Source organism: Annulohypoxylon maeteangense, assembly GCF_022496945.1.
Source record: "Annulohypoxylon maeteangense strain CBS 123835 unplaced genomic scaffold GGS22scaffold_9, whole genome shotgun sequence".
In the NCBI taxonomy this organism is placed as follows: domain Eukaryota; kingdom Fungi; phylum Ascomycota; class Sordariomycetes; order Xylariales; family Hypoxylaceae; genus Annulohypoxylon; species Annulohypoxylon maeteangense.
The window spans coordinates 70,128-96,316 of record NW_025953256.1 but is presented as its reverse complement, the minus strand read 5'-3'; the positions used below and the strand labels follow the sequence as shown (position 1 = coordinate 96,316).

Genomic DNA, 26,189 nt, shown 5'->3' with positions numbered 1-26,189 from the left:
TAGAATGCTCTCAGCATCCGCCAAAATTGCGCTCGCGGAAGGCCGACATAAAACTATCGATGATATCGTGCGGTGTGGAATTTAGTGTAGTTGAGCATACGGGGACTCCGTTTCTGGTCAGGTAGATTCCTGGTAGTAGAAGTTAATATAAGTTGTATAGGAAGATATGGACATACATACCAAAGTATTCCACCCAAACATAATTATCATTGGAATAATTACTGCTTCGGAGTTGAAATATTTATATATCTAGGATTCCAAGAGACGGACGTAGAAATGCAACCCGTCAGCGACGATTTCCCTCTCTGTTCCGATTGCTGAAAATGGAACCCTGCACTAGCCAAATTCGGATCCTCTAACAGCATGTTCCCTCCTTATTATGTGAATTCCCTCGACTGTAAAATAAGGCCATAGGTAGATACTACCTAGTACTGATATACTAGTAGTAGCTAACGTTACACCATCTTTCGGACTATTCGAGGTTTGCTTCTGGCAATTTGAAATTGCCATACCACAAACGGACATGGATAAGCAATTTAGATTATTTGGAAACTCTGTATATCTCTGTGTAGGTATCATGGCTCGAGAGGAAGGGCTGTTGTCGATATCTCCATCGAGGATAAGATTTTCGAAGTCGAGAATAGATTCAGTCGGTACCAAGATGTCGGTAGTTGACTGTTTAAAATTAATAGGGGGGTTCACAGCTGTCATGGGCAGCATAGGTGGAATCGGATACAAAATCGTCTCTTTCGCCTTCAGTTAATTGGTTGTTGTAAGAAGTGGTAGTGTCAGCCGAATGGGGCCAATCATTTCGTCCGGGAAGGTCCAAAAACCCATGTGATATTCCTGTTGTGGTGTGGTCTTCGGGGTCATCGTACGTAGTGGATGGGCCAGAATTAGGAAGAGCTGACGATGACTCGTAGGGTACCGGGTTTGGATGATGAAAACCGGAAAGATTTAAGGTAGATGCAAGTGATTCGGATGGTTCTCCAAGTCTAATCTGGGCTAGGAGTTCGGCAGCCTGTTCATCAGTTCCAGTTTGCAAAACGGCGAATATGATGTCGAGATTCTGCAATCTAGCAGCATCAGAGTCGCTCATGAGTTGTAGTTTGGCGATATCCCGTCTGTTTACCTCGTATAGGCACGTATCGCCGGTTTTCTGGCATCTACCACATTCGGGTCGGATTCCATCACACTAGGCCTTCAGCATCGGATCCCTAAGTCTTGTGCACAGTTGAACATCAAAGACGCAATCTGCTTACCTTCGCCTTCTTGTTTTTACACGGAGAGCAAGCCTATGACGAGGGTGTGTTATGGATGAAGGGACTTTTCCGAAGTGTACTAGGTATGAGAACCTCACATACGTTTCTCGTTATATTTTTTCTAGCGCCTTGGGCAGGAAGGGAGACGTGTGGTTCGGTACCAGGCCTCGCCGGTGCTGGGGCAAGCTTCTTGAAACTCCGTGGCTCCATGTAGTAGTGGAAGGCATAGGTAAGTCCTATGTATTTCAGAATATGTGGATAGGTGATAGAGAATGGAAAGAATCGAAGATCGTCTAATACGAGCTGAACCAATCAGATGGATAAACTGTTGAATACAAACTCGATAAATTGCTTGTGACATGATCTTTTCTAGGGATGATGGCAACGTGGAGCTACTTAGGGAAGGGTCGCCAAATTCTCTCGGAGCGCGCTCCGAATACCTAGTAGCCAATGGATGAACACCTAAGATCCCACCCGTAGACTCGGTCTCACGGAATATTACAGGGATCGAATTCTCAATCGATGGATTGCGCCCGCATATGGTTACTAAACTACCTGTATTTCATTGCTATTCTTTTTTTTTTAAAAAAAAAATTCTAAGCAAGTCTTGGAACATTTGATATGTGGCAAGTAAGATGTATGTCTTATACGTCCCTATGTACGCAACTTACCAGAAACAATAGTCCGAGCGGCGATTAGTTGACCTACCTGTCACCGGACCGCCGGGTACCGAGACGACCCAGAACGGAGTATCAACCCGGTTCTGATGGGGTTCAATACGGCGGAGCCGCGCTTCTACTTTCGAAGCCAAAATATCCGGGAAACAACAAAAGGTAAATGAAAATGGAGAGGAGAATTAACACCGGGTAGAAAAGGAGGCGCAATGTTATCGCTTACCTAATCTCTCCTTTTTCTCCTCTATTTCCTTTATAATCGTCAATTCTACAAGCATTCCAAAGTTCACAATTCAATATGACATAAAGGAAATTGGTTGAAGCTCATTTCTCCGGTATAATTGACCAATATATAGCGAGAAGAGATTGCTAACTACTTAGTAGTGACCTGCATTAAGCCCTATTGCAACCTTTAACGCTCTATAAGAGCTAATCAACGACAATGACGTTTTCCGCCAATTCTTGCGTCAACCGTCGGTAACTCTTGGTAACCCCAATCCATATTTAAAAGTATTTACTGGGTATATCAAGTTTTGAGTACCTATGGATTCGATGTTTCTCTCCTAGGCGCGAACGGAACAGGTTTAACTACGCAGATCTCCAGGTTTATCGATATTTAAACCGTATTGGGTAGGTTTACCATTCTTTTTGTTCCATTGTCTACAATGTAGTACCGATTCCTTGGTTTAAATATCATAATTGCGATATATTGACTTGATTCATCATATTCCGGCACACTCTAGTCGTGGTATTAGACCATAGATCTTGTGCCTATAATAACGTATTACCCTAGGTAACTGGCCCACTGCCGCCATCACCATGTATACCTACCTAGGTAGGTAAGTACCATATTGCCGAAGCGAGTCTTATCTTGGTTTGTTGCCGGGTTTTTAGTATCAGACCGCCGTCAATGGCGCTACCACCCTACAGCCAGAGAGAAGACTTAAAGCCTAAAGACTTGGCGTCTCGACACTTCGTACTTTATGTAATAGGTTATCCCCGGCACAAAACTAGATGGAAGAAAAAATCAGCTGAAATCAAATGAACCAGAAGTTAAGCGCAGCGTATTGAAACATAAAGTGGATGACTTGCGGTTAAAATTTCTCGGCCTTGATCAAGAAGTTCTAGAACATAGGTACCTACCTACCTACCTAGTACCTATCGGCTGAAAATACTCGGGCGTCCAGAAATATATCTGAAGCCGCCAGGTACTTCGCTTAATCTAGGTAGTATTGAGGTACCAGATAGATCTGTTCGAATCCAATGTCGATCGTTCTTTTCGGGCCGGCAGGCGGGTCTCAATGGTGAAGGATTCCCGACATGGATAAGTTTATTTCGTGGCAATGTTGATTTGGAAATCAAATTACCTCGGAGACAGCAGGTTTATACTGACTTGATTGTATTTTTTATATACACGGAGCGACTAGCTCACACGCTTGGATGCAGCCGGTGATGGTCCAGGTAGTACCAACGTGGCGAACCTAGGAGAAATTAGTGATATTACCTATTTGGTGGAGCTCCCGGATCTGTCCCCGGCCCTGTGGCTTCCCGGTGTCTCATAGCCACCGAAGGGGCGAAGAAAAACTTCTTCATTATAGTTGTTTCATAGTTGGGAAGACGCAAGGTCCATATACTCTTCGCATTAGCATATGTAGGTAGGTATACCACTATAGTTAGCACTATAGTTAACACTATAATTCGTATTCTGGGACATTCACCCACCATATCCCCTTGGAGACCAAAGAACGTAAAGATTGACATTATAGATCCAGCGTGAACAATACCTAAGTAAGTAACCTTGTACCCAGATATTCTTAGCCTCTGGTCGGATATCCACATCTCCGTGGAATCGATACCTAGGGTACAGACATCCGCCGAAGTTTTAATGACACTTCCAATGCTAAAATGTAGGTAGGTATTTTATTCTCAGACTGAGGTTATTTGGAGTGCTTAACTATTCGTCCCTTGAATATGCCATAAAATAACTAAAAATAGTCTGATTGGATAAATGTGGCAAATGGACACAGGAAATGCTTTCTGATTACAGTAAGACTATCCTGTAGGTATCTGCCAATCTGACAAATACCTAGTGAAGTACTTGGTCAGTTGCCTTTGGCATATTTCAAGGCCAGTGTCCCAAATTTTCGTAATCTGATGCAAGTTTTCGTAGAAGCGCGGGTCATACAAAGGCGTTGTCGGCAACTAAGATAAATTCATTGATCTGTGATGGCGAGCGAAGCCTGTCCCAGTATTCTCGCTGTTTTGTAGTGCAGGCGCCACATTTTGGACCCCCTAGCCTTCCAGATTTAACACCCCCTGATTGCTAGATGTACCCAATCCGGGCTTAGGTAGCTACATACACTATGAGAGAGTACATCTACATAACGAGTAAGATGCTTGTGTTTTTATCAGGTAGAAAGGTACCATAACTCCCTCCCTTTGGAAAAATTGACTCTATAATAACAGCCACAACCACCCAAGTTCCGATCAACCTTCCTCAGTGCTGAACGCAGGATCGTTCCCCCGTATTTTGAACACTCACCCTCCACATGTCGAACCCTTTGCGACCACTGTTGCCCAACTCTCCCAATCCTCCTCGACCCGAAACCTCCTTACAGTCCCAACACCGCCCCAAGAGAATAGCCACCCCGGCAGCTTGTGAAGCATGCCGAAGAAGAAAGAGCAAGGTCTAGATCTTTCTATCTCGCCCGGGATCCTTGGCTGAAAACTGATTAGATGTAGTGTAGTGCTGAGCGGCCACGATGCTCTGTCTGCATAGAAAGACAAACTCCATGCGAATATACAACTCTCCCGACAGAAACCCACCTCAGAGCGCAAAAGCGTAAATTAAGCGGCCTGGAGATCAGATGTCAAGCATATGAGGATCTTGTTGGCATCCTCCGGTCTCGTCCCGAGGAAGAGATTGCTCATGTCATTCAAAGGCTTCGGACGGGTGAAAATGTCCAGGCCATTGTAAAGACAGTTCAGGACGGCGATCTCCTACTCCAGCTTTCGTTCAAGCCAGAGCTTCGATTCCGGTATGAGTTCCCCTACAATCGGGAGATGCCACACCATTTGAAGGAATCGCAAAATCCATACATCCAATCTCTCCTGTACGAAAGGACAGTTACACAAACGGTTCAACCGCCAATGTACATCGAAACGTTGAGGGACATCTCGGACGAATCTCAAAAAATGTACCTTGCGCCATACCACACCGTCGAATTCCATGATTCTCGAATATCATCCATATCCGTGTCGAAATGGACGGCCGTTTCCTCAGACAACCCAATGTTGCGTATGCTCTTGCAGATATACTTTATCTTCGAGTTCCCCTCCCACTCATGCTTCCACAAGGACTATTTTCTCGAGGATATGTTTGTTGGTATAAACCGATTCTGCTCGCCTTTGCTGGTGAACTCTATCCTTGCTATCGCATCGGTAGTAACCACCCCCCCTTTTCCCTTTTTTCCTTGAATAATCCTAGCGACCATCTTCACTAACATTCTAGAAAGCATGGATATACTCGGATGAAAAACAGGGCCGAGTATTGGCAACCAGATAATCTTGCGTATCGATTCCTCTCCGAAGCCCTCAGACTCTTCGAACTAGAACAAGCGAATCCAACGATCACCACAATCCAAGCGGCGGCTATCATCAGCATGGCACATAATTTCAATGGTGTTGATGAGCTAGGCTGGGGTTATACACACAAGTCTCTTGAGATGGCCCGGAGGATGTCTCTTTTCTCGACGAGCCTCGACGAGAGCACGGAATGGCAGGTGGTAGCGGGAGTAACGGCTTGGTGCCTGTTCAACTTGCAAGCGTATGATTTTCGTAGTTCTCTTTCTAGGTACCTGCCTTCGGAGGGTACCGTAGCGAGATAATTATACTTACATATACCTATGTCAGACTCGCAACCTTCCACACATTCAAACTACCGATCATAATAGATCCGCCAAATCGACCACTTCCCGATGCCGATGAAGAACCTGCGTATTACGGAGAAATACTCGTAAAATATCCTCTCGGGCAAGAGCCAATACGCGTACATTACGGCTCGATGTTCAAGGCCGTCTCCCAATTTCGTATCATTCTGAACGAAATTACGAAAGCGTCTTTCAGCTTTTCTCGGACATATAGCCCGATATCATTGGAAGCTGCCATAAGATTTAGATCAAGGCTTCTTACTTGGTATGAAGACTTACCAGAGCCGCTCCAAGCTCGCCATATCGTGTTACCTTGCCACCTCAAGATACAGTGGGTTCATATACAAATATCAAATTTTGCAGTCGTTTCTGTTGCTAATAACTCGTAGTATTCACTATCATATTCTACTTATCAGTCTTTTCGAGCCACATCTGCAAATAGATGATGTACACGACGGGGTAGACCCGGGTATGATTGTCGCCCACTCCAAAAATTGCTTTGAAACTCTCATTAGAGTCTACTATCTACGGCACGGGTTCGAAAGTCTGGATACTGCCCTCGTCCAATTCTTGCATCTGTTGGGGTTCAGTGCTCTAAGAGACAGCTCAGCAACCGAAAACGACCCAGCGACACGTGAGGCCGTACGATCTACACTTATGCTTTGTGCTAAAGGGCTATGGGAACAGGGTCAGAACTACTACCTATCAGAGGCAATCTTCCGTATGTTCAGGCAATCCATGAGCACAGAAGACGTCGCCACCCTTAGAGAAATCATCGAGGTCGATGATGGCCATGGTCCGCTAAATCTCATGGCCCAGGAATTACGGTCTCGGTGGCCCATCGGGATCTTTAGTATGACAGATTACAACAAGGATTGCACACTCGACCACTTCACCCACTGGTGGCAGCAATACTTACAGGAAAGACCCCAGGAAGTTTCCTCGATGGAACAAGACGGGTCTATTGTCCCGCCGCGATATCCCCAGCACTACGACATAGGGGCGAGAAAATCACGCGAGGAGATTTCGAAATAGGCATCGGCCGTCTGCAAATTTATCTAAGAAGGACTAAGTATATGCCTGATGCGGAAATATAATGGCTGATTGCGCTTGTATGTAACAATATGGTCGTTTACGTTTATCGACATGTCGAACAACTTTCTGACATTTTCCTTTGGCGGTCGACATATTGTTACATCAGGACCAATCAGAGTGAGATCGCGCTCTGTGACGAGGAGTTCGACCCCCGCTATTATCCTTGGCGCATACATACTTCCGACTTCCGCCACACCCACTCCCCCAAGAATAGAGGGGCCTAGCTTCCCTAGCTTGCCTAGTTGCCTAGCTCCCGCAGGACCGATCGAGATGGCAACTCTGCTAGCTGTGGATGAAAATATCTAACTTTCTCACTCTTTCTTCTTTTCTTCGATTCTTTTCTTCGATTCTTCTTTCGACTATCGTTACTCTCTTACGTACTGAGAAATTTATTTGTCGTAACAGGATGAGTAAGCGGAGATGCCTGACGCTGTCACTACTTACCCTACTTGCCTACCCCTATTTTCTATCTTTCGTCTGCCTTTTAGTGGTGTTGAATTTCAATTCCTACAGGGTTCTTCAGCCAGTAACTACCTATATAATTTGAGATGGAGGCATATAGGGATTAATGAGCAGCGAGTACGTTTTGTCATTTATCAACATGTCATAACTGAGCCAACCACGGTCTAGACTATTAAGTACCCATATCCGTTCTCCTCTCTTAGTTCATTTGTTCGGCTCACGTCGTACACGATTAGAACGTCACTAACTGGCGGTATACCGGTGTACCAATTAGGAGAAGGGGGGAAGCCTCCCGGCGACTTTATGCGAAGGCAACGTACTAGGAATGATGCCGGAAGCCACATACCTTGTGGCTGCCTGTACTCGTACCCAAAACGAACACGTTACCCAAAAATCAATCCAGGCCTCCGGTAGATTAGGAGGTATAGTTAATCAGACAGTCGGAGTCCCACAAACGGTCCAGATCCGATCAGTCCCACAACCCACAATTCACAACCGCGCCCGACCGGTACTGTATCGTAATGACCCCGAGCGTAAGTCAGATGGATAACATGGCGATCGCGACCGAGGCACAAACTAGGCTGCTAGGTACCTAGACAACTGCGACAGGCAACAGCCATTCGTCTAATAGAACTGCCGTGTAACCGTACCTGCTAGGTACCTGCCTAGGTACATATACATATGTAATTACATATCAATGTACAATACCTACTAGGTATTTACTGAGGAGATATATGTACCTACATAGGGTACCTAGATACACGGATACGTTAATATGTAGTAACTGATATTAACGTCCGAATGCCGTTTTCTGCCTTAGGCCAAAATGGATACTCAAGAGAGCACATAGTCATGAAGGGACAAAATTCAATGCAACTATATTACATCATTCCGTGCCTGCGGATTATATATAGGTGCGTGGTCACCGTCGTAAACGCTACCACTTCCATCGTAAGGTGTGTCGGTATTCGCACTGGCCTTCCAATGCTCGCGAACGAGGTTGAGGACGGGCTGTCCGCCGGCACCGACCAGCTGCAAGTTTGGTGGAGGGATAGCCGTCAACCTAGTGGTGTGATTCCTGTTGAACGCACCAGGATATGATACCGAATTATTCACAGTTGCTATGTTCGATGGGTCTTTGTTGTCATAGCCCGTCACATCGGCGACAAGCTTAAAAACATTAGCGCCTACGTCGAATCTTCCGAGATTCGGCAAGTCCCAATTATTTTCGGCGGTGGCGAGAATGGAGAAGTGGGTATAAAACGTATTGTCTTCGGTCCCTTTAAGACTGTTCGGAACGGCACTGCCAAGTAAGAGGGACACGATTCGATTCGGCTTAGAATAATCCTCCGTTTCATCGTATGTAAGTTGAATCAAAGTCTTTTCCTTAAAGACCCCATCAACTAACAACGGGAGAAGGAACTTGTGGGCCCACTTAGTTGCATAGTCCAACGTAGTGTTATGGCCGTCGTTCAACATATCCGGAGACATCATCACAAATTGCGGGACAGTCCCAGCCGCAAGATCATTCTTGAAATCTTCGAATGAGAGTAGGTTCATCAACCTGCTCCCATTCTTGTTAACAGAATCGTAGGAAACGAACGGGCTGTGCCTAAGATTAGCTTACTACACTATCAAAAATGTTTTAAAGAGAAAATAGGGGTTTGGCGACCTACTTATGTTTCCTAACATAATCCCACATTCCGTTAATATCATAACTACCTTCCGCCATGTAACCAGGACCGGGGTTTCCTTCGAAATACCCCCTCCATGAAATACGTTTTTCATCAAAAAGATCAACGACAGTGGAGACATTGGAAGGAATACGAACAAACTCATCATGGTCTAAGCCGAAGTAATCGCCTCCCACGGCGGCGATGTAATTTGGCTTTCAAAAATCAGCCATGTCTCTCTAACGATGGAGTCGTCGCGCATGAGAGGAATGAGCTAATGTCAAAACTAGCTGAGCTGAGTGAAATAAGGTAAATGGCTAACCTGACTAGGATGAGTTTGTGCATAATATCGAGTCTGCAAGATACCAAATCGTTTTAGGTCTGCAAAATCTGGATCCGCAACGACTTTTCCGAAATCCTACGATCATCCGGGTCATTAGCGCTCCGCTAGGTAAAGGAATAGTGGTGCATTTCGCGAAATATGTGAAATCACGAAGCTACGAACCTGATTCTCGAGCCAGATGCTTATGAACCTATCAAAGGCTTTCCCGGGGACTATAGCAGCATGAACAAAATGCGAGCAGAAGCCCAATAGGCCTATGGTTAGTGAAAGCATTATGATCCAACCAGACTACAGTTAGCTCAGTATTTACATAGAGCACCTAGTCCAGTACCTAGTACGATTGATCATGGATTGATATATCTCGTCAGGTACGCGACTACTTAAAAAAACAGAGATTCAATCCAACGCGCTGATATGAGAAAATATCATCATGAAAAGCGAACATCGGCATACACGTGGAAAAACAACAAGGGGGTGTTCACTGAAACATGCTTGTTGATTGATGCATTCCGAGAAAGTGATGTGTCAGATACCGGAGATACCGCCAAAGCCACGATACTACTTCAGCCACACCAAATACCACACCACTATGTGGCTTTGCCGCTTTGTAACGAAGGTGCGGTTGACATGCAGTTGGTTGGCACCTGGCAGTTGAGCAAACTTTAGTATTAGTAAGGCACTATAATAGGCACGTGACGTGGTACCATCCTTCCTAATCCTCCAGCCGCCTTTTCTTTGTCGGAAGCGTGGAAGTTGTCGTTGTGTCAGCTTTCCTCCTTCGTGTGCCCTAACCCCCAAGGTGTCAAGACGTTTGTCTATTTCGAGGTCGCGCGACAATCAAGGACTTTTATTTCGGAACAATAGAAGTTAATTACTCGTCAGATCAGGCAACTTTCGACGTCATGGCCTAAAAAGTTGGCGCATTTACGGATTACTCCCTGACAATCTACGGCGTTTAAGTCCGAGATCCGAACCTTCGTCTCGGATTTCCGAGAAGCTTACCTTCTCAAAAGTTGCTTGATCATTCACTCACTTGTCCCCGATGTCTCAGTAAGTAACAAAAGAAATGATCCAATTTCATTTTATCTTGTTTCCCTGTTTCTAATTCTCTTTATTGATCTTATCAATCTAGCAAATTTGATCTCCCTCGGGGCTTTGCCAACTTGCGTGCAATACCATATATCCGTGGATTCACTACCGGAACAATGGCAGACGCCCAGGCTAACAACATGCCTCCCGTACAAGAGGATGATGAGAATGATCATGATAGCGGACATGAAGAACATAGTCAGGGTCCAGCTCGGAAACGTCAGAGAGTCAGACTGTCATGCTTAGAATGTCGTCGTCGAAAGCTTTCATGCTCTAGGGAGCTGCCATGCGATCGCTGCATCAAGTCCGGTACACCCGACAGGTGTACTTATGAATCGAGGCCTGGCGCAATCGCAGCACCCGCCCCCGTAGGAGACAGATCATCTCTTGCGCCTGCTGCTCCTCCTCCGGTAATGTTTGGTTCTGACGTTCGCCGTCCGTCTGTGAACCTCCCCGCAGCGCGTCCTAGTGAGTCCTCGCTGCTCAGAGACGCTGCACGTGATCATGAGCGAATTCGTCGTCTTGAGCTCGAAGTCGCTCAATTAAGAGGGACTTTATCATCGAAGCAATCTTCACTTGATGGAAGCACTATAGTAGCCTCGCCTTCAACTTTTAAGGATTCGGTTAAAGACGGTCAATCTGTGCCATCTAATCCTTCCTTCACTCCACAAAATATCGATGCACCTGAGTATCAACACCTACGAGGACACGACTTTAAGACCAAATACTTCGGCCCACACAATGCCTGGTCTTCACTCCAGGAACTCACCGGCATCTTTGGCTTTATGAGAGAGACGGCCGAGGAATGGCTTAAACCCCTCAATATTCAAAAGAAGGACCGCAGGAAGCGAAAGGAAGACCGCGAGAAGAAAGCTACTGAAGGCGATATCGTTCTAGAGTCGCTGCTCCCCTCTAAAGAGGAAACAGATGCTCTAGTCGCTGTCTATCTAGACCAGTTCGAGCAGATTCATCGGATCGTTCACATTCCTACCTTTAAAGCTGAGTATGAGGCGTTCTGGGATCCTTCTAAAACGAAAACCGCCTCGTTCACAGCCCTTGTACTGTCTATGAGTGCTGTCTCCTGTTGCCTTGACATGCAATCATCTAGCAAATTTGTAGGCGTCAAATCCAGCTCAATTCAGATGGCCGAGAAATGGGTCAGGGCTTGTGATGAGTGGTACGAGCGACAAAGTCAAAAGCATCGCAAGCTGGTTCATTATCAAATCGCCAGCCTGCTCTTTCTTGCCAAGAAGGTCAATCTCATAAAGAAGAAGCGGTTTTGGACCACATCTGGAAAGATGATCCGTGAAGGACTTGCGATTGGACTTCACCAAGACCCCGATCATATAACGGCGAAAATCTCTCCTTACATCGCAGAGATGCGACGAAGATTATGGGCTACCATGGTCGAGTTTGACGTTCAGTCGTCGTTTGACCAAGGGCTCCCAACACTTCTCTGCTCAGTTCATAATGATGCAGATACGCCTAAGAATATCGAAGATGACTCTTTCGATGAGAACTCACAAGATCTTCCCGTTTCACTCCCGGCAAGCCATTATACACATACATCATACCAAAATATCAGCCGCCGAAGTCTCGCGCTTCGGGTTGAGCTCAACAAGATATTGACGGGACCGCCAGTAGAGCTTGAATGGGAACAGGTTCTTCAGTACGGTGACATGATTACTCATGAGATTGATCAGCTGCCGGCATGGGATCTGGAAACTGATAAGGATTCGGAACAAAAGCCGATCCTAGCTCACACCTTACTACATCTCCAGCTCAGGCAGTACCTCATTCCACTGCATCAACCGTACCTAAAACTTAGGAAGTTCAACTCAAAATACCAGACGGCAGAACTCATATACTACACTGCCGCGCGGGATATCGTTATGATGCATGATAGGCTCTACCAGAAGGGAATTCGGACCTTGTATTTCCTTCGTGAGGATACGATGAATTCCGTCATCAATCTTTGCAATGTGACATTACACCAGCCAAAAGGTATAAATGCCTTCACGCACTGTTTTTACCAATGAGACTAACAAGATACGCTTAGATTCGATGAGTTTGGTCATGTCAAATGCACAGGAGACTCTCAGGCTCATCGAGAGATGCATCACGATGAAGGAAGACCGTGTATTAAGATGTGGAAATAATGACCCGTGGGGTTATTCATCGATGTGCGCAGCTTTCGGCCTCTTGGAGACTCATATGGGAATCAAGACGGCGGATGCTGCCAAGGCATCGGCGGCTGAGCGGTTTATCGGGTTACACTATAGGTTGCTGGCGTTCCAAATTCCACCATACCCCAACCCGTCACATTCTCATTCTACTTCGCCGCAAGCAGCTCAGGATCCAATCAGCCGAGCTAAGGTATTTATGACTCCTACCTTGTACTCAAGCCGTTTCTAATAATCGTTTACAGTCTATCACTCCATTCCCCATGGACGCGACACCATCAATGGCAATGGCTACCACGCCTTACCAACAGCGGGAAGGCCTACCAATGTCGATGCCATGGTTATTACCTGCGTCAGATTCCAGCCAAATTCCGGTCCCAAACCCCGATTTCAACTTTGAGATGCTTGGCTCCGATCTCAACGACCTGTGGGGGGATTGGGGTGGTGAATTTGCGTGAAATGGCTTCTACGGATTTGTATAAGGAATCTTTTAAGGATAATGGTTTAATATTATGGATGCTAGGTGTTGGCGGTCTTGTAGAAACATGAGTTTAGTCACCTTTCACTTATGTAAGGGACGGAAAATATAGCTAAGATACCCTGATGCCCGATATGAATTGATTGAGCACGAAGGCTAATTATTCTATATACCTTTTACACACTGACCTAAGCATGTCAAATTGTCTCTAAAGATCTATCGTTCTAAATTCCGCCGGATTCAACAAATATTTGCGCTAGGTAGGCAGCGATACTGCGTCGTGTTATCTCAATCCGGTCATTCTTCCGATGATCTTAGACACAGCCCCGCGGGGACTGCAGTGCGCCTCAGATGAACGGCAAAATACGCTACTCAATAGTTCCTTGCAGGGTTCGAATCCTTCGACGGTCCGGGTGCAAGCCACTTGTCTCGCCAAAATGCCCCGACCTGGCGACTGGCAAATTTTTCGCGTAACACAAAATTAATTAAAGATTGGTTTTTTGTTTGTCTTGATTTCTGCTAGAAAAAACACCGTCATATAGATTGAATAGCTGTCATAGCTATCATGAACTAAACTGGCGTCGCAATGCAACCAGGACAACGGGAGGACTATATTAATAGGGGGTTCTCTAGTGCCGGAGCCGGTAAAACTCTCCGTAGGGATAGCCCACGACCCCAGTATGCGGCCAAATTCAAACCCGACTTGTCAATCGTCACCTCCCTAAAACTTGTCGGCGAAGTGGAGTGAAGGAAGAATTACATAAGTCTAGGCACGTCAAAGCAGCAAGTCCACAGGAAGACCGCGGTTGCCCTATACGAACGCAAGGGAAGCCCTATCGGATTAGGAATTAATTAGAAATCGCCTTCCTAGATTTTCTACGCTGTAGCAAAAGATCCAAAGCGGGTCGCCGTTGCCAAGTGCCCTGCTACCACCTATCCGGGTAGATGCCTGGGTAGGTGCCAGGCATGATGCTGCCGTCGGGTTTCCTAATGCTCTAGCTTAACTTTAAATAGACAACAATCACTTTTCAAAAGTAGCAGAATTGTGACCGTGATTTCCTTACTCTTTGGAACTTCTTGTCAAAGTCGATCGCATATTCATAATTACATTAACCACTAAGAGAACGCCTACCATTACAATATTTAACCATGGCTTCATATCTCGGCCTAGAGAAGAACATATCCTACCACACCGTCAGTTGAGATCACCTTCCAAACCCCAACTAGGAAAACCAAACTCACACCAATCTAGATCCCCGCAGCAGTCGTCCTAGTATGACTTCTCCTACCACCAAGACATACGAATGTCCTCCAGACAATAGATTGCTAACCTGCCGCGAAAACCAGGCCTTGCTGCCGAGAGTGTACTCCGGTCTCACGGGCCCAGGCAAGAAAGTCTTCGACGGGAATAACCCGCGCCTCTTCCCACAGGCGTTAGAGAAGTCCGATCTCGACAAGAAAGTAAGTTTCGAGCCTTAACCAGACCAGTTTTAACCATACCGAACACCCTAAATCCATGCCACCGAGACCCGTCACCCCGTAACTAACACGAACCGCAGTTAAAAGGCCGTCTTCAACGCGCCGAAGCCGCATCTTCAAACGGCTTCGAAACCCTCGGCTTCTATGCGGCTGCCGTGACGGCAGGTAACGCGGGGGGTGTCTCTGCTGCGACCTTAAATAACCTGACCCTGGGGTATCTGGCCAGCCGCGTGTTCTATACCTGGATCTATATTTGGGGTCAGGAAAACCGCAAGTGGATCGTGGCGCGACCCAATGTGTGGGGTGTGGGAATGGCGCTGTCAATTACGATGTTTGTGTTGGCTGGGATGAAGGGGAATTAGGCGGAGTATTGAATTGGGAGTTGTTAGGTACCTATGTGGTGGACATAACTTGGTTCTATCGCGGTTAGGTAGGTATTAATAAGGGGTGTTGGTTAACTGCCTAGGTGATCTAAGCCGTATGGATATGAGGTATCTTGAGACGTGTAAAAAGACAAACGTACCTCGCCACATATAATAAAAGTATATATTATGTACCGTATATGTACCTACCTGGTACCTAAAGTATGTGCGTGAAAGACACTTAGGTAAGATGAAAACTACCGTACGTCTATTTCGAGGTAAGTAATTGACACTAGGAAAAGGGGTTAACATCTCACAGCACTTCCTCTCTTCGTCTCACTCCCTTAACCCAAACCCCAACCCTAACCACACCCATATATATTTCCTCCCCAACCCACCTCTACTTACCTTCCTTCAACAACCCCTCCAGATAATCCAACCCCCCAAGCAACATCCCCAGCGGCTCCCTCCTCTCAATCTCCTTCTTAAACTCCTCCGCCCCCGCCCCCTTCCCATCAACCCCGAACCGAGCCCCAAACGCGCCCACAAAGTTATCGTACGTAGTATCCGGCTTCTCCCTACAAATCCCACACATAATCTCCTTCAACTCCTCGCTCCCAAACCCTTTCATCGGGAACGCGGCCAGCACCTCCTTGTACTCCTCCACTGAAATCACTGCCCCGTCTCCGGGGGGGAACTTGGGGCCTAGGAAGTCCGCCATGATGCCTAGATGCGCGAGCGCGACTTCTGGGCTGGGGTGGTGCACTGCGATGGATGGGGTGCAGTGGAGTGCGATTGCGTCCCAGACAATGTTTCTTCTATGCCCATCCCATCCCGTCTCTTGACCCCTTTCTTTAACGTACTGCCCTATAAACGCGTACGCCAGATTCGCGCCGTCGACTTCGAATCTCTTGTCTATCGACCGGAGTTCCTTCGTAGTGGCCCATCCCATATCGTGTAAGATTGCAGCCAAGACCACGGTTTCGATATTCAGCTCTTTTGGATGTGGTTGTTTGGGAGATAGAGATGGAGTTGGGGATGGGGATGTGAGAGAAGAGAAGTTAGGAAGCTTCTTGGCAAGGATGAGCGCCCAGTACGCGGCGCGGATGCAGTGGTTATATGTCGCCTCGGTGGTGTGCTGTTTTGTGTATTCGAGGGCGGCGAGTGTGATGGGGGAGTGAGGGAAGCTGATGCCGATGTTGGGGAGGTCTGGGAAGGGGGTTTGAGAGGTAGACATTTTCTTTGGGGTGTTGTAGATGGTGTTTAAGTGAATGGCAATGATAACAGTGAGTATGGGAGTTAAAGGCTTATGGTTACATGAGTTTGGGGAAAGAAATGAGGTGGAAGGGGAAATAGATATATACCTCAATGGCCGGATATAAACAGTTTCTGAGGTCGACCGGAACTACTTACCTTGACTGATGCCAAGCATCTCAAACTATTTTCATAACCTCTATAAACGTCACATTTGAAGTAAATACTGAAGCCGCCAGCAATTATTCTCGTCGGAGCTCCGTGGTGTTGTACAGATCCGCGTCGCCATTGCTCTTCCTAATAGGTCCCACCCAACGCCCCATTTCCTAACCTCCGATCCTGATCGGAGACAAGCACATATGACGTACATGACTGGATCTAAGCGGGCCATCCTTCCAGCCGTATGCATTATGGCTGCACCGGAAAGGGATACCGGCGCTGTATTACTGTCACGACTGACGGTGAGCAACCAATGATACCTACTAGACTCCGGATTCAGGTGCTTATTAATGCTAACTGGGGTAGCTGACTCATAATACACGCTCCCTTCTACACAAACCCCGCCAGTATACCTCCAATACACTAATAATACAATTCTAAACCCCGAGTTCTCGTCTATCTATAACCCAGGCTCTAGCAAGTACGTAGTTGTAGAATGTAGTCCGCGTTAGACGCGCTCTTAAAACGCCATTCCGCATACCGTATCCATGCCTAGCCGCCTAGTCTAGATAATCAGATATCTACACGGTTGGAAACCAGCCCACCAACGCTAATGCAATACCGGCAACCGAATATAACTTTTTAGGACCGTCCATTACAATCTAGCCTGCCAAATGCAGGTAATTTTAGAATCCAAAACTGTCTAGCAACGAGTTGGCGTCCGGTTCTTCGAACACGCTCGGTGGCGGGTTGACACCATGGCTTCCCGTCTTCATTTCCCCTGGAGCGAGAGATGACATAGGCATGTCTTGTACAACTAATGAACTGCGACGTCGGAGCAATTTTCTGGGATCGATTTCTCCGCCAAAGCTTGGTTCCGCCGATGGTGGTTGCCGGAGGAACTCCCAGTTACGGACTAAAAAGTCAGCTAATAGTCACCATATTATAGAATTTTAGAATCTTTGACTCACCAAGGTCAAGGCCTAACAGATCGCACCCCATACGATCGTAGAGTCTTGCGTTGTGTAGAATGAATTCCCACTCCGTCCTCGGCATCACCTTCGACGCTCCACGGAGAGTCTGTAAGGTCTTCTGTCGAAGTTGGGAATACAATACAACCAGAGCTGGATCATCAGTTAAGAAGAGTTTGGCATCCAAGTTACTTGACGAGGCCGGGGATTCCAATAGCGTGTAAACGGGTGTCTTGATGAAATTAGCTTGCCATTCGCGCAGTGAAATTGGGTGAGAACTAACAATCAGAGCGCGAACGGCCATATCTCTCCGCTTCAACATCCAGAACGCCCATGATGCGAGCCATCTGTTGCCTTCCTGAGCCGCAACAGTGAGAACTTCATTCTCAAGTAACCTTCTTAGTATCGGCCCACTATCGCCTTCGTACACTCTTGTAATGGCAATGGCGAGCTGAAGATCCTTGATCTGGTTCAGACAGATATTTACCGCATCTTGTAAGTGATTCGCAAGAAGGAAGAAGGCAGCGGCATATTCTGGACGTCACGTTAGCACTTCATTATTTATAGATACCTTGGAAGATATACCAAAACGACGCTTGCTAAGCAGAGCATATGCGTTTTTCAACGCTGTGGTTTTCCATTTAGGGTCGTCAAAATTGTTCGCCAAGAGTCGTTGTGTTGCTCCTTGCTCTCTATTCCAACTTGCCATGCGCCAGAGGCCTTGAAGAACAGTTTTCTTTTTCAAGGCAAGGTAAAAGAGACTGCAATCTACGGGATTCTTCATCTCGCTCTTCGTGTACTCATTACGAGCCACGATTTCGAACTGTGCTTTCTATAGACTGGTCAGAGGGACGAATAATCATATTTGTGCGGCTCAACGTACCACGGCGGCTTCATCTGTAAGCCACATGAACATGCCGCTTTCTCTCGCATTTTCCCACAACAAAGTGCCATGATATTGGCGGGATACGAAGTCTGTTAGTATATCCTGACTAGTAGAATGATAAGCCCAGTTGATTTCTCTCCACGACATGTGGATTTCGTTGGTTCTTCTCTTCCTCAGTGCATGCTGCCGGAAGAATAACATGAACCTTGATCCATTTTCGTCCATCGAGCGACGCTGCTTCTCTACCATCCCCGAGCACTCGACGATATCTAGTAACTGAATCTGCTCGTGGCCGGAGAGTTGAGGGATTGTTATTTGTTGGAGTTTCTCGCAAATAGCAATCGCGATCTCCTCCGTGAAGACTTCATCATTATCATCGAACGATGTTTGATTTATGAGGTAGGATGAACCGTTGCCATTAGTAGACATAGAGGCCTAAATTATTAGCGAATTGAAGCTTCGAGCAAGCAGTGTTACTTACCACTTTGCCAATGTAGAATTCTGCGAGATCGAGACCTAGATAGTCATCGATCACATCCCCTTCTACGTGATACTTCAATGTGTAGTTTAAAGCAAGGAGGATGCGCTTTACCACGAGATGCTTCCCTGCTAATATGCATTGGCTGAGGAATTGAGGATGAAAGACTGGCAATGGGCCGTTCAATCTTTGAATAATGTCGAATAAGTCTCTCGTTCCGTCCTTGCGATGAGGCACCCGTGCGTGTGAGATTAATCGATCAGTTGTCCCGAATGTTCTGTCATATAAGAAAAGCTGATTGCCTACACCAATGACCAAATTGCCATCGCTAAGCCAAGTTGAGTCTCCAATAGGATGAGGTGTGAAATCTCGGATACTGATTTCTCGAATTGGAGCCCATGCAGGACCCTTATTCAAATAATCGAACCGCATCTGCGAAAGTAGAATAATGCGGTACGGAAATCCAACAGAGAGAATTGATTGTGAGTCCGGTGTGGATGACCAATCAAGATCTTGTACGGTGTTGTTGTTTCCGAAGTCCTGTTTGTACTCCAATCGGGCTCCCCGAATATCCCATATTGTTAGTTCTGAGCGATCCTCGTTTACTAGAGCAGCTTTCTTCATTACGCTACCACTGGCTAGAGTTGGTTCGGACACGCCCGTCTCCATCAAAGAAGTTGAAAGCCACTCGACTTTATTTCGCTCTCGAGATACTCTCGCGGTCCAAAATTCAACCCGTCCACTGTGAGTATACGATACGGCGACATCCCGGGCAAAAACATCCAAAGAACCAGATATAACCGGCGAAGAACCTGCAGGGTCAACCGGTAAGACATAGGCGAGATCTCCGGCACCATCCAACTTGAATGTGCAGAACTCTCGGAGACGCGGTCCATAGCCATTTGTATGTGCTTTAGTAGCATCGTCGTTTCTTAGAGGTAAGTGAACTTCCCAGACTATTCCTCGTTTCTCTGATGTAACAGTTGCAAGGTGTGCGATAGAATCATCATTGGCCCTCTCCCGGGGAAGCACGAGGATACAAAGAGGTTTACCGGGAATGTCGAATTTGGAATCTGCAAGTAGCGTGTGGGTAGTTGAAGTGCAGTCCCAAACTGAGATGCTATCGTGATGTAGAAAAACGACGAACCTTCCACCTCTGATTAGACATATTCGGTGTATGTGGCGCGCCTCTGGAATCACGTTATGTCGCAATAACCTCGTCCGTAGCGGGCCGGGAGCATGTCTCCACACAATACTTTCCCCATTTTCAGTTCTCGATACAATAGCACGGCCGCTAAAGTTTCGTACGATTTTCTTTACTGAAGAAGAGTGTCCGGACCATGTTGCGCAAGGAACCAAGCGACTTTTAGGGTGGGCAGTCGGATCGAGAAAATCTGCTATGTTGCTCTGGAAGACTTCTACCTTTCCATCAAAGTGGTGAAATAGCATATGCAAGTTTCCTGCGTTTTTGTTGCAATAACTGAGAATCTCAACATGACAATCTCCAGCGGAGGATCCAAGGAAATCAAAGTCCTTCGATTTGACGTATGCGACATTGTCCACGTTCTCGGCACCTTTGGACTTGCTACTTATATTCTCCAGGGCCCAGGACGACATACTTCCATGTCCATCGAAAACAACACAGATTTCCGTGTCTCTGTTTGCGATAGATAGTAAGTACTGAAGAGCAACGTCTTCTTTTGCTTCTCCCTCACCTTGTTCTTGGACGGCCCTTTCTGCAGCATTAGCAAGGTCCCGCTGGCTTAGTATGAAGGCCCATCTCAAGTAATGCTTGCGTGTCTCGTGTTCATTCCGTATTGCTGCCGCCAGATCTAACTTCCCCCATTGGCGCAGCGACTGGCAACTAGAGCCGTCCGCACCCGTCCACACGCGCATGACATTGTCAGCGCAAAAGGTATATAGCACATTCTCGATCGTTTGACCAACGTAGGATGGTTTCCGCCATTGCATATTAGTAACAGCTTTCGGGTGTGGAAGATAGCCAAAATCAAAATGTACCTCCTCGGAACCGAAATTTAATCTACGCCACACCTTCACTAGTCGGTCGTGGTATCCAACGGAGGCAATGTAGGATGAGTCGTAAGAGAGGTTCGCAGCTTTCGCAGGACTAGCAAGCTCCTGTTGCCAATGACAAGAGGCGGGCGTCGTAGTCGTATCATACAGCCAAATGGAGGATCGTCCGACGAGAAGCTCTTCGGAACTTCCCCATGATAGCGTTAAGGGTGTTGAACCTTGGTCAACCTCGAAAGATGTTTGCAGAGCCCACTATATGTATACATATAATTAGTTATTATTCCGACAGCTTGGGACTTAGTATCGGGACAAGCAATAACCTTTGGCGAGCCACCATCGTCACCATGACTCAATGGCCGGTATATCCTCACTGTCGCATCTGTACAAGCAGCTATCTTCCCCGACGACTCGTCAAAGGAGACAGCCTCTAGTGCTCTCTCATCATCGTCGTATATGGTTTGGATAATCGTTTCGGGGTCGGAGAGGATGGCTAAAGCGTTGCCTGTGATGTAAACGATAATGCGCTTCCTATCCCAATAACCGGTCGACACAGCTTGAAGGCTAGCTTCGGGCTGGCCTGGAAGGACTGCCTTCATACTATGCGTTGCAATTCTCTCATTAATAACATATCTAAAGCTTCAAGCATGCGATGCGACAATGCGACGGGTTAAATGGTAATAAAACGGGCGTTTGGCTTTTGCTGGTTTGAGATTCCAAAATCCCCCTTGCAATTTACGAGAAGCAGAAGTGAGGTTTCGGGGTTCGGTAGAATGATTTATTCAGTGTTCTCAATAGCATAAGAGATCCGATCTACATATAGATGGTTTGTGAAGCTGTCAAGGTTCGCAATTTAAAGATGCAACCTTAGAAATATTTTAGGCCGATGTACGTAGCTCTAACGAGGATGTTGAGACGTCAGGTGCTCTCCTGGTTGTCAGATGTCGCTGCTACTAGCTGCTACAGCGGCCATTCGCGTCGGCTTGCGCCTGCAAAATGACGTGGGACGGCCCGCGAACCCCTGCCCGAGTCAATTAATTAATAGGGATCCGCGGATAGCTACGAAAGTGCATAAAAGAGAATGCAGTATCCGCATAAAGCCATATAAATGCAAATAATACCTTCACATTCCTAATATTATTCAACAAGCACATTATCCATGCAAGAATCGAGGCATAATTCAACATGTCTTCTATTATGGGTATCTTTCAATATTCCAGATCTCCCAATCAACAAAACAGAACAAGGGGTATCACTATGTAGGCCCTGGTAAGCCTAGCCTATGCCATGCATATTTCCATCGTATAAAAATAGGGCAAACCCGCAACGCCATCAATGCCTTCAATTACTTGATTATTATGCCCATGAGACCCTAAGATTCCTTTCCGGACGACCAGAACGATTAGTCCTGCCTCTAATAGCTGATCCTCTCGGTATCATCTCGCTGGCTCGCCAATTAAGTCGGCCGGGAGGAGGTCCTAAAGGCGTAGTTGTACCCAAGCTTCCTAGGAAAAGACGGGGTCTTCCCGGAGTAGGTATGTATATCTCTTCCTGGGCAGCTTCACTCCTGGTCTTCGCCGCCGCTTGCCATTTATCAAACAAGCCTCGTGCTTGATTAAGTGAAGCTTGGCGCTGAGCATCTTCCACTACCTGGTCGACACTTCTGTAATCTCCATTGGGAAGCTCGATGGGAACAAGCTTGTCTGCTGTTCGACCATACCAGTTCTCAAAGCGTGTTCGTAGTAACCTCCTCTCCTTCTTCTCCAGTGCATTTTCCACCATGAGAGGTCGATTCGGCATTTGAATAGTTGTGAGGTTCCATTTCTTCAGCACCTTGGATTTGGCTGTCTCTTCCCAGTGCTGTGCGGCTTCGATATACAACCCTTCATGGCGTCTTGACTGGTCTTTCCATTGCCGCAAGAGCTTTTCTTTAGCCATCACGTCGCTCGTAGCGCCCGTTTCGTTTCGTTCTCGTGCTCGCTCACGCCATGTGTCGAATGATTCCATGCTTTGTCGATATTCTCGATCCGCAATAACGTCTTCCAATATGACATTCATCGCTTCGTACCGTTCAAAGCTCGGTTGTAGCTTCTCGCGCCATTGCGCAATACACCGCTCTCCCATACCTTTCTTTACAAGGCGACGAGTCTCCAGATGCGCGTCTTTCAATCTCTGCTTGCGCTTCTTTTTGGCCAAGTCTTGCCACGACAACAAGGTATCTCTAGTCCTATAATAATAGTCGGCTCGCTGGGCATAGTGCGCGAGTGTTTGTTTCTCATGCTCGGCCACCTGCTGTGTTTGCGCTCTCCAGATGGGAAGTGACTTCGTAACTCCACCGTAGTATTCAGCTCGGTCAGCATAAAGCTCGAGGACTTCCTGCTGCTTGACGGCACGCTCGGTCTCGCTCCTCCAGATAGGTACCGACTTGGTAGCTTTATAGTAAAAATTGGCTCGTTTAGCATAGTGGTCCAGAACCTGATCATGTCCTTGCGTTTTCTCTTCGCTCTCTTGCCTCCATACATCTATCGCTTTGATAGCCTTGTTATAATAACTAGCTCTTTTGGCGTTATACCGTAGGGTATCCTGCTGCTGGGAGGCTTGCTCGGCCTGGGAACGCCATACAGGGATAATTTGAGCAATCCGTTCATTCTGTGTCTCGACTTGGAATCCTTTAGCTTTGTTCAATTTATCCGCCGTATACTTCTCCCAGATATCATAATAACGCATACGAAGAATATGGCGTCGTGCAAGCAATGTGATTTCGTCCATCTCCTCGTTGCCGGAATCATCCGGATCGTCATTAGAGCAGGTATTCTTCGCAGGGGCCCCAGGAGAGGTCTTCTCGTAAACATCAGGCACAGGGTTCGGCGGGATAATATGGTTGATAACATTAGATTCCAATTTTTCGTCGGGGGGTGGGAGTTTAGGAGCATCCTCAGAATTAGCGATATAAGCGGGGGGCAAAGACTCGGCGGGACTGTCGCGAGCACCACTCATTTGAACATCTTCATGTGGTCGACGGTGAATGCCAAATGCTTTGGACTTTAATCTCATTTCGTAAACCTTGGCGGCCATCTGTGCTCTATCCGATTCTTCTTCCAAGCGATTAGACCAATTTGCGAATGCGCGCGATAGCATTAAGTTCTTGTGTGCTTTTGCCGCAACACGCTCGATAGGGTCTGATGACTCCTCGATCTTCCGGACTTTGCGACTTTGTTCCTTTGCATTGTGTCGCCAGCGCCTTATCGTAATTTTGGCATTGTGAATCTCACGAGCCCGTATTGCAATCTCTTCGAAGCGCTTAGAGTATACATTGGGAGGAAGACGGTGTGGTGGTAAGCGATCTACCTCGGCAGATAAAGCTCTCCATTCCTCGAATTTAGCTTCGAGGTCCTCTTCCAGATCAGCCTGCCGCGCAGCATCAAATTGATCGGACAGCGTGCCAATAAAATTAGACCTTTTCTGCCATTGACGAACAGCCGTCATAGTTGAGAATTTGTCATGGTGCTTTCTTTGAAAGGCAATAGCGCTGCATTCGAGTTGCTGCTCAATCTTGGAGAGATTACCGGGGTCATCCCTGATAGAAGCGTCGCCGTTGACGTCGTCCATATGATGATCATAACGGATCTCGGGGACGACATAGCCGTTACCGGTGTGTCTACCATTAACAAGGGGGGGTTTTTCCTTGGGCATAATCTTAGCAGCGACGGGGTGACGATCTTCGCTACCACCAACAGACAATTCATCAGATGTATAACCGGAATTCGAATGGGCATCATCGTGCTCATTTCCATGCGCCGGGGGATCATCCCACTGAACTGTAATTCCTAACCGAGACATGACGGTTTTAAACTTTTCCCTAAGCGAATCGGTATTTCTGACGCCCCCAACCTTGAATACGAGCTCGCTAATAAGGCGGTCGTCATCTGGGTTGATTCCATACTGGGGAAGAACTTCATCGTAGGCATTGTATAAAGCATGAGTCGGAAGACGGGAGGTAGGGGTATAATCGTTTAATATCTCTTCGGCCCGGGTCACGATTTGATATAGTATCTGGATGTCTAGCAAAAATTAGCGGAATAAAAAATGCGGTGAAAAGGAAGCATACCCTTATCAGAGTACTTGTCCCTATCCATGATCAGACTCTCGGAAGAGGGCACCGCAGAAGAAGCCATGGTTTCATGAGGCTCAGTTTCACCAGAAGAAGTGTCAGACAAATCGGTAAGATATGGCTCCAGGTTGTATAAGAGGGCCATAGTAGAATTGTGATAAAGTCACGACAATCGTAAGTCCGCACATCATCTAGCTAGTATAGTTTGCTTATAGTGGTTTGGAAGAAGGCCGGTGCAAACCGTTAGTTATAAAATAGCTAACGATTGGGCAACATTGCTGAAAAAAGAGGAATCGATTAGAAAGGATTATAGATTTAAAAATCCGAGGAGACAGACGACAAGAACTTCGATTTGGTAGAAAGTAACTTTATGACCTTGTGACTTTGTGATTAATAGTATGGAATTGAGTTAAGACAAGATTTAGAACGTCGCGTCGCGACCTGGATACAATTAATTGAGGTTGGAGCTACGTATTAGTGGGGCTACCATTGGTGTAACAAGCACGGCGCGGTACGTACCGTACTTAGCTCATACCTCATAGTTGCATATTTCTAAGTATTGACGTAAGCAAATTTAATACCAACCCACCCACCCACAGCTACACCTCTGAGATTCTCGACGATTTACAACTTCGTGAAAGCACACATCAAGCTTTGAAGCCATTGATTTCTCATATTCGAAAGCCTATGAGCTTTTAACACAATGCCGCCTCCACCTCGTCAACGGCCAATTCAAAAATTCGCTGCAGCCGTCTCACAATGTTCCGCTGAGGTTATACACTCTTACGATACTATTAAGAATTAAAGAATATGAAGCTCATCGTTGTGTAGGCAAGCGTATATGGGAAATGCATCGTTGTCGATTATAATTCAGTCCATAAGGATAAATGTGTCAACGAATTCCTTAGATTAAAAGACTGTTTTCTCGTGAGTCACAGTTTTTGATATATACTGTTGAAAGTGTTTGTGGCCATGGTGAGCTGATGCGAAATAATAGAAAGCATCGAAACAGACTCGATGATGGTGGCACATTATCAACGCCTCTTTATAAATAGAATTAGGCATAAAGCTTGGGGTTTCTAGGTATCTTCGGTATCCTACTCTCGTCAAATAGCTGATGGGATATATTCATGAGAACTTCAAAGTTCCAGCGACTGATTATGAAAGCTACCGATCCTTCACAACATACATAATATACCTTAAAAACATGACGATAAATAAATTCAAGCTTGAGAGGAATTGACTATAAAGAGTTCTCTAGTCAGTCTCT

The 26,189-nt window shown here is 46.5% G+C and overlaps 9 protein-coding genes across 9 annotated transcripts; 4 read left to right on the top strand and 5 right to left on the bottom strand.

Moving 5' to 3' along the window:
• Positions 1–633: 633 nt before the first annotated feature.
• GGS22DRAFT_143772 (uncharacterized protein) lies at positions 634–1,615 on the bottom strand. The gene is made up of 3 exons (XM_047958807.1): positions 1,365–1,615; positions 1,263–1,295; positions 634–1,195 (listed from the first exon to the last, which is right to left on the bottom strand). Exons 1-3 carry the CDS (start codon positions 1,470–1,472, stop codon positions 686–688), a joined length of 651 nt encoding a protein of 216 aa, XP_047818359.1. The 5' UTR covers positions 1,473–1,615; the 3' UTR covers positions 634–685.
• Positions 1,616–4,485: 2,870 nt separating this feature from the next.
• Positions 4,486–6,900, top strand: GGS22DRAFT_188736 (uncharacterized protein; the record flags this gene model as incomplete). The annotated part of the gene is made up of 5 exons (XM_047964752.1): positions 4,486–4,623; positions 4,679–5,380; positions 5,452–5,762; positions 5,849–6,196; positions 6,255–6,900. The coding sequence occupies 5 exons, from the start codon at positions 4,486–4,488 to the stop codon at positions 6,898–6,900; spliced, it is 2,145 nt and encodes a 714-aa protein (XP_047818358.1).
• Positions 6,901–8,298: 1,398 nt separating this feature from the next.
• Positions 8,299–9,711, bottom strand: GGS22DRAFT_188735 (putative acid phosphatase Pho610; the record flags this gene model as incomplete). The annotated part of the gene is made up of 4 exons (XM_047964751.1): positions 8,299–9,028; positions 9,099–9,310; positions 9,418–9,513; positions 9,601–9,711. The coding sequence occupies 4 exons, from the start codon at positions 9,709–9,711 to the stop codon at positions 8,299–8,301; spliced, it is 1,149 nt and encodes a 382-aa protein (XP_047818357.1).
• Positions 9,712–9,979: 268 nt separating this feature from the next.
• On the top strand, positions 9,980–13,646 carry GGS22DRAFT_163711 (uncharacterized protein). The gene is made up of 5 exons (XM_047961416.1): positions 9,980–10,080; positions 10,141–10,488; positions 10,571–12,531; positions 12,587–12,903; positions 12,956–13,646. Exons 2-5 carry the CDS (start codon positions 10,481–10,483, stop codon positions 13,166–13,168), a joined length of 2,499 nt encoding a protein of 832 aa, XP_047818356.1. The 5' UTR covers positions 9,980–10,080; positions 10,141–10,480; the 3' UTR covers positions 13,169–13,646.
• A 558-nt stretch (positions 13,647–14,204) lies between these two features.
• Positions 14,205–15,067, top strand: GGS22DRAFT_143703 (uncharacterized protein). The gene is made up of 4 exons (XM_047958806.1): positions 14,205–14,382; positions 14,441–14,461; positions 14,536–14,649; positions 14,748–15,067. Exons 1-4 carry the CDS (start codon positions 14,338–14,340, stop codon positions 15,027–15,029), a joined length of 462 nt encoding a protein of 153 aa, XP_047818355.1. The 5' UTR covers positions 14,205–14,337; the 3' UTR covers positions 15,030–15,067.
• Positions 15,068–15,429: 362 nt separating this feature from the next.
• GGS22DRAFT_200318 (uncharacterized protein) lies at positions 15,430–16,545 on the bottom strand (the record flags this gene model as incomplete). The annotated part of the gene is made up of 1 exon (XM_047966421.1): positions 15,430–16,545. Exon 1 carries the CDS (start codon positions 16,264–16,266, stop codon positions 15,430–15,432), a length of 837 nt encoding a protein of 278 aa, XP_047818354.1. The 5' UTR covers positions 16,267–16,545.
• A 205-nt stretch (positions 16,546–16,750) lies between these two features.
• On the bottom strand, positions 16,751–21,730 carry GGS22DRAFT_163705 (regulator of V-ATPase in vacuolar membrane protein). Its single transcript, XM_047961415.1, has 7 exons — positions 21,132–21,730; positions 18,781–21,063; positions 18,297–18,734; positions 17,999–18,245; positions 17,697–17,947; positions 17,414–17,645; positions 16,751–17,358 (listed from the first exon to the last, which is right to left on the bottom strand). The coding sequence occupies exons 1-7, from the start codon at positions 21,405–21,407 to the stop codon at positions 17,129–17,131; spliced, it is 3,957 nt and encodes a 1,318-aa protein (XP_047818353.1). The 5' UTR covers positions 21,408–21,730; the 3' UTR covers positions 16,751–17,128.
• A 254-nt stretch (positions 21,731–21,984) lies between these two features.
• GGS22DRAFT_200312 (uncharacterized protein) lies at positions 21,985–25,314 on the bottom strand. The gene is made up of 2 exons (XM_047966420.1): positions 24,917–25,314; positions 21,985–24,869 (listed from the first exon to the last, which is right to left on the bottom strand). Exons 1-2 carry the CDS (start codon positions 25,062–25,064, stop codon positions 22,165–22,167), a joined length of 2,853 nt encoding a protein of 950 aa, XP_047818352.1. The 5' UTR covers positions 25,065–25,314; the 3' UTR covers positions 21,985–22,164.
• A 212-nt stretch (positions 25,315–25,526) lies between these two features.
• On the top strand, positions 25,527–26,156 carry GGS22DRAFT_163699 (uncharacterized protein). The gene is made up of 3 exons (XM_047961414.1): positions 25,527–25,691; positions 25,751–25,846; positions 25,917–26,156. The coding sequence occupies exons 1-3, from the start codon at positions 25,623–25,625 to the stop codon at positions 25,938–25,940; spliced, it is 189 nt and encodes a 62-aa protein (XP_047818351.1). The 5' UTR covers positions 25,527–25,622; the 3' UTR covers positions 25,941–26,156.
• The last annotated feature ends 33 nt before the right edge of the window (positions 26,157–26,189 follow it).